This window comes from Perca flavescens, chromosome 2 (assembly GCF_004354835.1).
Source record: "Perca flavescens isolate YP-PL-M2 chromosome 2, PFLA_1.0, whole genome shotgun sequence".
NCBI lineage: Eukaryota > Metazoa > Chordata > Actinopteri > Perciformes > Percidae > Perca > Perca flavescens.
The window spans coordinates 9,659,614-9,671,818 of NC_041332.1; the positions used below are offsets into that span (position 1 = coordinate 9,659,614).

The window sequence follows — 12,205 nt, forward strand, 5'->3', positions numbered from 1 at the left end:
AGATGCAGTGCCCCTATTTAAATGTCGCTGAATAAACCACAAAGAAAGCATCTAGTGCGAGGGGATCTATTTTTCTCTGTTATCGTCTTTATTGTATAAAGTGTGACATTCGTTTAATGCCTATTTCCTAGCTTGTTTCTGAGATCTGTTACAGATAGACCAGTACACACACATATTTGGTTTTCAACGTCAAAAAGCAAGCTTAGTGAATAGAAAAGTCACCCCTGCTCATATAATTCCCAGATTATGGCTGTAAACATGGTTTAGACTCAATCATTGTTTGCCTTTCCTTCCAGCTGTACAAACCATTACATTTTAGTTAAATAAACATTTATAAAACAATATGACGGTTAGGACTGGGACGATATGCTTTTGTCCCGATTCGATTCTTTCACGATACATGGGTGCCGATTTGATTTGTATTCTTTGTTATTCTAAAAGTATTGGATAGTATTGCGATTTACTTTTCCTTCTCTAACAAAAACAAAAGTTGAATAATACATTTCTAGAGACAATATATCATGAGACATTTCGATCAGTCAATCTGACATTTATTTCAATTGTGAAGAAGTACATACCATGGATTTTCCAAATTTTCTGCTCCTGGTCTGTTTTGCTGGAAACAGATATGATGTTGTCGCCATTGGCGGTACAGTATAAACAGAAAATATTTAGGTGAATCATTGGTTAAAAAAACTATATATATAGGGAAAATAATCAATTTCAATATCTTCTTTCCACCCCTAATGACTGTTTGTGATGTGTCTCTTCTATGTTAGTTAAGGTCTAGTTGTGTTAAGGCGACCAAACCCGCACTGTTAAGAATAGAGAAAGGTCGTGGTCATGCTTAAGGTTATAGGATTGGCATCATGATTAATGGAAATGACAGAGAGAGGACAGTCATCATTAATTCACTATGTTAGGACAAGAGGTCACTTGTCAAGAAAACAAAAACACAGGTCATTTGAATGCATTTGAACAAACCAACCAAGCTATAGGTTTTAATGTGACATAGTTAGTTAGTGTTTTCTGCCCCTATAAGAGGAACATCATTTGTCAGTGCTTTCCACTTTTTGTTATCTCACTTCGCTAAGGGTAAGGTTTGGTTAGGTGTGGATGCAAAAACGACTTGGTTAAGAAAAGATCACCGTTTGGGTAAAAAAAAATCAAGATTAAACATTGGCCCAGACTGAATGATGCAAAGCATAAAATTGATAAAAACAGAGAGAATTCAGTGATAGGGAAAGGATGGAGAAAATAGATACATAACAGAGATACTCCACAGAGAAAAAAACAATGGATAAGAAAACAAACTCTTGCTATCTTTTCACCTAAAAAATAGTTCAACAGAGAGCCATGGAAAAAGACTGGCAACAGGAATGCAAATAATTGGATATAATCACAACACGAATGAAGTGTCCTCGACTCTAGTTACATCAACGTTCTCCCTGTGAAAACATATGGGCTATGTTTAAGTGCTCTCCATGTCTGCATGCTCATATATTTTCTGTATAAATAATGTGACAAATATATATAGAAAAAATCAACACACATTTCCCTGTGACCAACCTGCGTTCAGAGAAGAAAAAAACGAAACTGCTCCAATAGTTTATGTTACAGATTTTATGAACAATGGGAGGTTTAGCAATTACAACAAAGAAGCAAAACAACATTAACTTCAAGCACCAGCATATCCGACTTAGAGAGTACTCATAGCTTCTTAAAATTACTGCCTGCGAGGTGCAATTTAGACACATAAAGCACAAACGCAAGTAGAAGCAAGCTCTGATTATTCTCATCAAAAAAGGACAGAGACTAAGCAGCACTCTCAGAGTTGAAGGGGGGCGATCAAAACACTTCAGAACGTCTATGCATCACTTCAGTGACGGTTTTGGGTGCTGAGGAGATTTTATACAAAATTATAACGGCTCAGGGTGGATCAAATGACTTTTAAGGAATTTAAATAGCCCTGTGCACTTGGTGCCCTCCAGAATTGGTTTCCTCCCACAGGATGAAACTGGATGAGCAGCAAACAACATGCATTACACTGGCTGAACAGAGATGAAATGTGACCTCCTAATTTTATTCCTTCCACTTTTATTGTTGTGCAGAAGCCCGTCACTCTTTAAAATGCATAAGACAAAAATCAATTCGCTTACAGGCACAAATGTACCTGTAACCCACCAGGCCAGCTCATTGAAACAACAGGTACACAATCGACGTAATTACAGCCGAGACAACGAGGCATTTGGGGAGCATTTGGCAGTCAGGTTCGTGTCAACATGTATGGTGCTGCAGTTACAATGGGGCTGCTTTCATGTGGCCCATTTGATCCAGAATGAATAACAACGTACTGCAGCATGTGTTATGTCGCTAACAATGCCGGGAGCCATCTGTGAGAAAGGTAGCAGTAAACACCACACTCAGACACAATAATACAAGAGTTGTTTTGGATTTATTCAATGCAGATTTACAAATAAACTTACCTCGTCTACCTATTTCGCTTATGAGATGAGTGTACTTCTGATATAGGTAAAATTATGTTATCTAAAGACTTAAAAGCGTGATTTATGGCTAAGCCGTGGTACATAGGTATGACACATAGGTAGGAGACACAAACTCTACGCTGGATCCTATGCCGGACCCTACGCTGAGCCTGATGTGAACCTATCGACAAATGTAAATACACGTCGCGGTGACGCTTGGTAGCATTGCATTCCTACTAATTTCTAGGGTTGGGTACCGTTTGGATTTTTACGATTCCGATGCCGAACCGGTACTTTTAAAACAATTCCGATTCCTATAACGATTCTTGAAAAACTGAAAAATGACATCAAAGAAAGGTTCTTTTATAGGGTTTTTTTAAAATTGAAAATTATTTCAATTTAACGATAAATATATAATAAGTAAACCTAAGTTACCTAACAGATAACTACAATAATTTAACAAATAACAGTTACACTATTAACAAGTAACAACAAAATAAATGTTGTTGAGTTGGTATGCCATCCAGCTTCAAACTTTAGTAGTTCTTTTGCAGAAGAATGCAGAAATTTGCCTTCTCTGGCAATGTACTACACCTTTCCTGACTTATGGCATGTCCTGCACAGGAGAAAACTCTCTCAGACGGTGTCCAAGAGGCCTGTACACACAGGTAGGAGTTTGAAAGGACAGACAATTTTGGGAGGCTGTCCCACTTCCCCCACCACCAGGCTACAGGGTCTTGTCCTGAGCGATAGACTAGCAGAGCATGTGTAATATGTTTACTAGCGATCACGTGCAGTGAACGGTTAATATGCTTTTACGTCCATTTTGGTGAGCCCAGAGGGAAAATATGCCATTTTAAAAGTAGTCTACATTTATGGTGGCTAGCTAACGGTAGACTACAGAGAAAGTGTGATATTTTTATGTCCGTTTCAGAGCGTGTACAAAAAGCCGTCTATCAGCAGGGATTGTAGAGTGCATGTCAGAAAATAGATAATAAAGAGTCTGCCGCTGTCCGGAGCGACAGAGGGAAACTATTTCAGTCGGAACTGAAATGAGGAACTGAAATTTGCGTTCTAATCCGGGCCGAATACAACCGTTTGCGTAGGAACCAGTTCCATAGTGGAACCAGGTTTCGGTACCCAACCATACTCATTTCCTGGTTCTCCTTCTCCATAAATGACATGAAATCAAGGAGAGGGTTAACGTTTCCTGCTACAGATTTCCCACCGTTGTCAGAAAGCACAGGGGAGACACTTTGTTTCTCTCACAATTATTCTGGAGTTGGTACTCGCTCCGAAGCTAATCGCCGTCACTCTCTCACTTGCTCTACCACACAATCCCCACACACGCACACATGCCAGCCCTGCCACACACACCAATGCACAAGGCGGGGGGGTTGTGGGGACCTCTTTCAAGAAAATGTTGCGTTTTTCAATAAAAAGAAATGCATCTTTCTCGTCTTTGAACTCGTGGCTACTTTATTTCTTTTCTTACACCTTGTACTGTTATTTGTTCTCATACTGTAACGATTGTGTTCCAGTTTTATCTGTTGTTCAAGCTTACTCTAGTTCCCCCCCCCCACCCTGTCCGCCCCACCCGCCCCACTCGTGACTATGTTTATACCTCGTATGTATTTGTGTGTGTCTTTTATGTGTTTGTACATGCTGCACACACAATTACCCTTCAGGGACACAAATAAAGTTGAAGATGAATTTGACATCATTTTGGACCTTTATTATTACCATATCTGTGTCTAAAAAATTGGAAAAGCTAGAGCAGATATTAAATAAATAACATTCAAATTGCTTTAAGACAAAACTTGTTAAAGAAGTCCACTGGGGACCAACTGCAATCATTAGATCTGAGGAAAGTCGTTTAGTCACATTGATTTTACATTTACTCAGCTTAGGTGGAGCCCAAAATGGCTCGGGTGCTGCACCTAAGCCTTATAACTGTAGGGAACACCCTGGTTATGTTATGTTATGGAACAGAATAGAATGGTATGTTATGGTATTGTTCAATGTATTGTCAAAAACAATGTTTTCACAAATCAGAATGTATATCAAATAACTTTTGATAAGTTTTACGCTACAGTGGTTAAATATCACCATCGCTCTACAGTACATGTGTCAAACTCAAGGCCCGTGGGCCAAATCCGGCCCCTCGCAAATTTTAAACTGGCCTGCAATCAATTTGGGTCTAGATGCGCGCCAAACCAAAAAGACGGGAAACTCAAAGTGTAATTACGTGACACTCAAAACAGAATTTTAGTTTGTGCTATCAGCCGAATGGCTTAGTGCAGGCGCTAATGGAATCAAATGCGTATCTTGTAAATTACCCCACTAATAATGCCAGGAATGGTACCAAACTACAGTAGTACAAATAGGTTCTGTACTCATAAAATGAGGCATTGGAAAGTGTGTAAGTACACCAGGAGTTTATTTAAATAGCATTTGCCTGATGACTTCTACTCTCTGAGAGCTAGCTCTCTGAGAGCTAGCTAGCTCTCAGATTCTCTTCCAATAGTTGTAGCTCCTTGTTCGTGTATTCAGGCTCGAATAGGTACGCGCGACCTTCGAAATTGAGCCACTCATCATCGCATTCGATGTTAACCTCAAACTCTGTAATTTTGTTAATCTCTTCTTCTGTTCTCTCACTTCTTGCTCCTTCTTCACTACTTTACCGGTAGCCTCTTCCAGCAATAGATGTCGTGCTCTGTGCAAAGCACTATATTCTTTCATGTGTAGATAACCAAAGTTGACTGTAAAACCCAGTCTGAATTGGTGTTGTGACTTACTTGGCACCCTGTTAATTGCTTTGAGAGGCCGCAGTACCCTCACTGTTCTGATGGCGGTGAAGTTGACGTTCTGCAGGTCCAGCGAGTATTCAATCATCCTGAAAAAACACACACACAAAACATACAGAAAAACTGGTTAACAACCCTTCCATATGTCTCCAGTCTATAATGGGTATTAAACGGACTGAAAACCAAGATCAATGCAAACCAAACAAATTTTATCGGAACTTCCAAGTTGTGTTGATTTAATCTACTCCTCCCCTCCTTGTTTCTCCAAATAATAAGCTTAAACAGAAGCACACACGCCTTTCGCACAGTCGGGGTCCTGCTGTGCAGAGCCTAATATGAATTAATGAGCTGGAATGTGTGCACCTAATAATGCAAGACAAAAAGGGGTCAGTGGTAGACTTTGAAACAGTAGCTTAATTGTGCTCGCAAAAATCTGTTTCTTTGTCTTTAAATACGCTGTTAGACATCAAACTCTTCGAGTAGTTTGCAGCAGAACATGAATATTAATGTGCGTAGGTGTAATGCTTTACATGGCAAAGTTACACTAGCATTAAAAAAACGTTCCTTCATTTTGACACAGATGGAGAAAGATGTCAGAGTACAAGTGAATAAGTACAGTAGACCTCCTGCCTCCCTGACACTGGATATACATTTTAGCACATGAAAGAATCAAAGTGTATCTTGTCGGAATCGCAAGCATGCACAAGCATGAAAGGCGTGAGATTAAACCTGCATCCATCCGACATGAAAGCCGAGGGATTGAAGGTGGAGGGAATACACAAGCTTGAAGTAAAACTAGTTGTGGAATAATGGAGACAGAGAAGGGAAGACTAGAGAGTGAGTATTTTGCTATTTGACCTATTTCTGACAAATTCATTACAGGGAAAACATACTTTGCCTGAAGAACGGCAAAAAGAGAGACTGATAGAGCATAGTGCATTGAAGGAGGGAGATGAAAGTAGAAGTAGAAACAAGGGGATGACAGGAAATGGAGAGAAAGCGTGAAAAAGGGACGGATAAATCAGAAACCAACGCGAGTAAAGCACCGAGGGATGATTACCGTATTTTCCGGACTATAAGTCGCACTTTTTTTCCTACTTTGGCTGGTCCTGCGACTAATAGTCTGGTGCGACCTTAATATCAAAATATATATAATTTAACATGTTTTTACATGTTAATTCATACTGAAAACATTACCGTCTACAGCCGCGAGAGGGCGCTCTAGGCTTGTGACAACTAAAACGCTCCTCCTAAAGACAACTGAGAAAGAAAAGAGATAACAAACTGCAGGTAGTAAAATATGCAGCCGAAAACGGTGATCGAGCAGCAGAAAGAGAGTTTGAAATGAGGGAGAAACTTATGAGGGAGACTGGCGAAAAGGGGACTCTTACTGCAATGAAGAAAACAAAGAAAGCTAATCGGCTAATCGTGGGCTGAAAGCAAGACGGCCAGAGCTGGAGGAACGAGTCGGGAGGGGCTCGTTCAGGGTGCAGTTACGTCTCCACGCCTTTTAATACCTCCATGCTCCACGCCCTGGTAGCTAGTTGTTCTGTGTGCTATTGTATAGTTCAATAACTGTTAATATGTTACATTAACATATCGGACACCTACCGTATTCAGCGTATTGTTCTGTGTGCTATTGTGTAGTTGAATAACTCTTGTATTTATATTCTAAATAAATGCGACTTATAGTCCGGTGCGACTTATATATGTTTTTTTCTTCTTCATGACGCATTTTTTGACTGATGCGACTTATACTCCGGAGCGACTTATAGTCCGAAAAATACGGTAAGTGCAATATAACGATGGCAATAAAGTGAGATTGAGAGAGGGAGAGGGAGTGAGTCTGAGGGTTTTATCAAGTGTTGGAGATAATTACAACGCCAGGAGCAGAGACAAAGACAGAGAGAGGAGAGCAATATGCATATACCTGGCTGAACAGAAGAAAGCTGCTCTCAGGCTAAGACAATGGGAGGGGGTTAAAAAGCCCCATCCAATTATTCTCTTTCGACCTTTCAACATACGCATCTGGAGAGGAGTCTTAGGAAAGTTTTTCGACAGCAAAAAAACAGTGAAATAGACAGTAACAGAAATCCTCCAATTTCCTGGTGTTCCAGAGGGAGTTTCAAGTTACGTAAGAATGTAACTCAGGAGGTTCAAAAACAGAAAAAGACATGGCCATGTCGAAGTTCTGCCAGGATATAAGAAAATAGAGGTACTGCCAACTTCAACTAATTGTCAAATCGGAAGAGCTGATGTTCCCGGAGTTGTACCTCGTTCTGAAGCTGGAAAAAACAGGCCAGACCAGGCCAAAAGTTTCAGAGTTGAAACCTGCAACTGTAGTCTGGCTATCATCAGACCAAGCTCAATCTTTTAAGAGTGAACATTAGTCTGGGGAGTCTGCTCTGGATTTTCTACCGCACAACAGGCGTTATCAACGGGCATAGTTCAAATGACTCTGTACGCAATTGGATAGTCCTTCAACCAATCAGACGATCCAGGTGACGTACTTTGGTCGCTGCGCTTCGGTGGCCGCCATGTTGAATGTAAACAAAAAGCTGCTTGCCGTCGCTTCTCTATCGTCATTGTTAAACCCGGCAATAGCGCGCCAGGTGGATAAGCATGTTTGTGATTGGTCCCCGCAGATTTTTAACGGAAGCAGGATAGATAAACGTACAGGTTTCCAGCTTGAGCTGCAGGGCGGAATCAAATGGCCAGCAGATCGGGCTGGGGTTACCCAGTCTGCTGCAACTGCACTGTGCTCCCACATTAGCTCAAAGGTGAAACTCCCTAACATAACAGTTGGCTTTTATTACCATGCAGTCAGGCACCCAAACCTAAAGTTTAGTGACCAAAGCTCTGCATATGTTTCAAAGCTTCTGTAAGTTGTGGCTCTAACTCAGTGAGCCATGAAATGTGACTTGGTGATGACAGGAGCCCTGATTCTGCTACAGCTTCCCCACACAAATCAGACAAAATCACACTGGTAAAACACACCGACCATGAAAACCAAAGTCGGAGTTCGCAGAATACCTGGATACGGCCATGTCCTCACAGAGGTTGGTTCGTCACTGGGATCTAATTTGACAGGCAGTTTTCTATGGCGGGAGCAAAGAACAGAGCGAACACATCATTGACTTCCACAATGAGAGGAAGCAAAAAGTATATCGCATTTAGGAGTTTATCCAAAAGGGGTGGAAAGAGAGGGAGGTACAACAGCAAAGCAAAAATATGAATGCAAAAAAAACAACCAGTCCCCTCTTTAATAAGTAGTCATGTGTCAGGCTCAGGGGCGGATCTACAGGGGGGCAAGGGGAGGCAGCTGACCCCCCACTGTAGGGCCTTGCCCCCCCAGCTGCCCCCCTAACTTTGGTGTTCAAAAAACTTTGCTTTTAAAAACAAACTGCCACTATGTGCACAGGCTTCTTAAAACATTGAAACAAACAATTAATTTATATTAATTCATAATAAATAATAAGTGTAGATGTAATCTTAGCCCCCGTTTCGTTACAACACACTACACAGTGCTTGCTGAGACCGATCGTGTGTGTGTGATTAGTTAAGGAGTATTATAAAATCCACTTCCTCTCACATATCACGACAATAACGCTGCACAAATTAAACCAGGCAACATCCTTTACTGTCAAACTGGGAAAACAACAAATACAACGGGGTTAAGAAGGCTAGTCTAAACATAACTGATGTGTGCATGTAATAAATCTCGTCTGATGTTATGTTTTTTAGGCTACTTATTAGCTACAGGGCCATACAGTGTAATGTAATACAAGAATAACAAGAGCTTTTCACATCTTGACTTTTGTAGGCCAGAGTAGCTGGAGATATTAGCTGAAGCCTAAAAGTGGGGATATTGCCAGCCAAGAAAATTCTGAGATGTGCACAGGAGGAAGAGAAGGAGGGAAATGAAGAAGGAGAAGACAGGAAACTGGAGAGACCAGGCAGGTCAGAGCAGGAGAAGACCCCAGAAGGAGATGCAGAAATGAGTGAAAGAGAAGAGGGAAAGGAAGAATTGACAGTGAGGGATGAAGAGGAGGCTGCAGGTTCAGAGAGAGGGACAGAGGCAGAGAGTGATCAGGAGGAGGCAGATGAAGATGACAGAGAGGAAGAGGAGGCTGCAGTTACCCCCAGACCATATGGTTGGTTTATATTCTCCTTCCATATAAATTGCAGTACAGTAACATAACATGTCGTGACATGACGTGTTTTCAGTTTGGCTATTTCCATTCTGTTGTATATGTTATAGGGTTAGATATGTAAATATTTACATGTACAACAACAGTTCACTCTTCTCAAGACACTTTACAGATAGAGTAGGTCTAGACCACACTCTTTAAATTACAAAGACCCAACAATTCTCCCAAGAGCAAGCATTTGGTGCAACAGTGGCGAGGAAAAACTTCCTTTTGGGCAGAAACATCAGACAGATCCAGGGTCTTGGTGGTCGCTGGTTAGATACAGATGGATACAGATATACAGATATAGAGAATTATGATTCATAACAATGGTAATTATAGTAACAAAAAAGATAATGGAACTATGACTAGAAATAAGAGTTGTAGCAGTTTAGGGCATAGCAGGGCGTTGCGGGGCGTAGTAGGGCATAGCAGTTTACGTATGGGGGTTTCCATGTACTGTCTTCCCCTGCCACCCTACCAAGATCTCTCGCTACCCCTTTGCCCCCCCATGTAAAATTTTCTAGATCCGCCACTGTTCAGGCTCCCATATTGGCAATTTATTTGCATCAATGTTAAATTTTTTTTTAAATCAGAAACAGTTGTCTACAGTTTGTAGGTACAGGATGATTAGGGTTGGGTATCATTTTTTTTTTTTTCAATACCGGTGCTAAAGCGATACTTTTAAAACGGTGCCGGTGCCTAAACAGATACTTTTTAATAAAGTTAAAAAAAAGAAGGGAACTAAACAACAGATGGCAACATTAAAGAACGGCTTGTTTATTGCTAAGGCCATATGGTCAAAATTTAAGTTTTAATAATAACGTAATAACTATAACAATAACTTATTTCACCAGTCGTTTTTTGTTGACAACAAAAAACGACAAAAACAATCACCAGATGGGAAAAGGGTATTTTACAATAACTTTTAATGCACCACGAGGCTGCCTGTTTCAAGTGAACGCACCGTCTGTGTCGTTTTTCCGACAATGGCAGCTGCTGCGCTGCAAAGCAGCACACGTCCCAGTGTTGGAATCCTCTACAGTGAAATACAGTCACACTTTTTAACGTTAGCTGTCAGCATTTTAACTGTTTTATACAGCTGCTAGCTAAAGCTAGGCTAACGTTACCTGCTGTCGAGTGTAGTGTAAAGACAGGCACCGAAATGAGGCACCGAAATTTTTGTTCTTATTCGGTCTCGTTTCTACCGTTTACGTCGGCACCGCATTTCGGTACCCAACTCTAAGGAAGATGGTACACGGTAAAATACAGTAGACATGTTAGTGTGTGGACGGGAATTTACGTGTTAAAGCTATAGTCCGTAGTTTCTGTCGCCCCGATGATGAATTCTAAGTAATGACAACAAAACTGTTGGCGTGTGCGCAATCATGTAAGGCTTTTATCATGTGGAGGCGCAGACAGTTTTGTTCTCATTATCTCATCGCCCTCACCCCTCCTTCACACAGTTGCTAGTAGCCAAGGAGGAAACGGAGGATTAAAAGGATCTACAGCTGTTTTTTTAATCAATGTGTTGCATTGCGTTGACAGGACAGGTGTCTGGGTGTGTGTTTGTTTGTGAATGTGTGTGTGTGTGTGGGTGCGTGTGTGTGTGGGATGTCATCTGGGATCTGTCATTTTGAACAATTTTCTGCAGCAATTTTAGATAAAACAGCTCATTTCGACCACACAAACAATTATACTTGTGCACATAATGATATACACACAACTGCAAGACTGCAAGGGGGGCGGATTTCTAACCGATTCTTAAACATCCTCCTTCTCTTTTTGGGGTTTTCCCTCTCTGGTGTCTCTTCTTTCTTGAGGGAGCTGCTTTGTCTCCATCGTTTACTTTACCCCCGAAAAGCACCGTCACAAGTACTCTCAGGAGCTATCAGAGTGAGACAGAGGGAGAGTTTTCCCCCAGGGGTTCCCTGCTGGAGCGAGAGGGAAGCTTTGAATGTTAGAGATAAAGTAAAGGGCAGGCTTTCAAAACACTGTACAGGATTTATGAGTAGAAATTGCATTTCGACAGCCAAAGTGGAATTTGACCACAATCAATATTTGATAAGGTTGTTGGTCCGTACAACGTGACCCACTCAAAACTCACTTTTAGGATGCATGGTTCAAACTCAAACAGAAAAGGAAACTCAACATTTGTTCTTATTGGGAGCTGAAGGTTAGGTTTTCTCCTCTCAGTGACTGCATTACATTGGAGAATCCTAAAGGACACATTAGAGTTGCCCATTAAAGTTAGAAAATTGGACGACGAGTACGTGTCCGCTTGGAGCCTTTCCTCACAGCACTTTCATTTACTTTCTTTAATTTCAATCAAATGAATGTGGTTTTCCCAAAAGCGTTCATTATTTTGCCATGGCACAACGATCTTCAAAAAAGCGCATTCACATTAGTCATGGTCAAAAGCTCTGTTTTTTTTTTTTAAATTAAAGTGCAATCACGAGATAAATACAGTTTTTGCCGATTGCTTACACAGTGAAATCAAAAGTATTACACAATTATCAAAACCTTACACTCAAGGAGCAAAACATTGGCCCAGATGTGCACCACAATGTCAGCCTCACACTTTTTGCAAAACAATACACACGGTGATTTGCAAAAGACTAAACACACTTGTATACATTAGAGACAGAAGTATATTTTGATGTCACTTACTGTCAATTCCAAATCACTGACTGTCAAATGACCCCAGCTAAGAGCCAATCTG

The 12,205-nt window shown here is 40.9% G+C and overlaps 1 protein-coding gene across 1 annotated transcript in view; it reads right to left on the minus strand.

Annotated features, from left to right (window-relative positions):
- Positions 1–12,205, minus strand: part of cacna1ib (calcium voltage-gated channel subunit alpha1 Ib) — a 213,934-nt gene that overhangs the window by 146,211 nt on the left and 55,518 nt on the right. Inside the window, exon 4 of the mRNA XM_028566047.1 lies at positions 5,285–5,382. Within this exon, the coding sequence (XP_028421848.1) occupies positions 5,285–5,382 (98 nt within the window). The remainder of the gene's footprint in view (positions 1–5,284; positions 5,383–12,205) is intronic.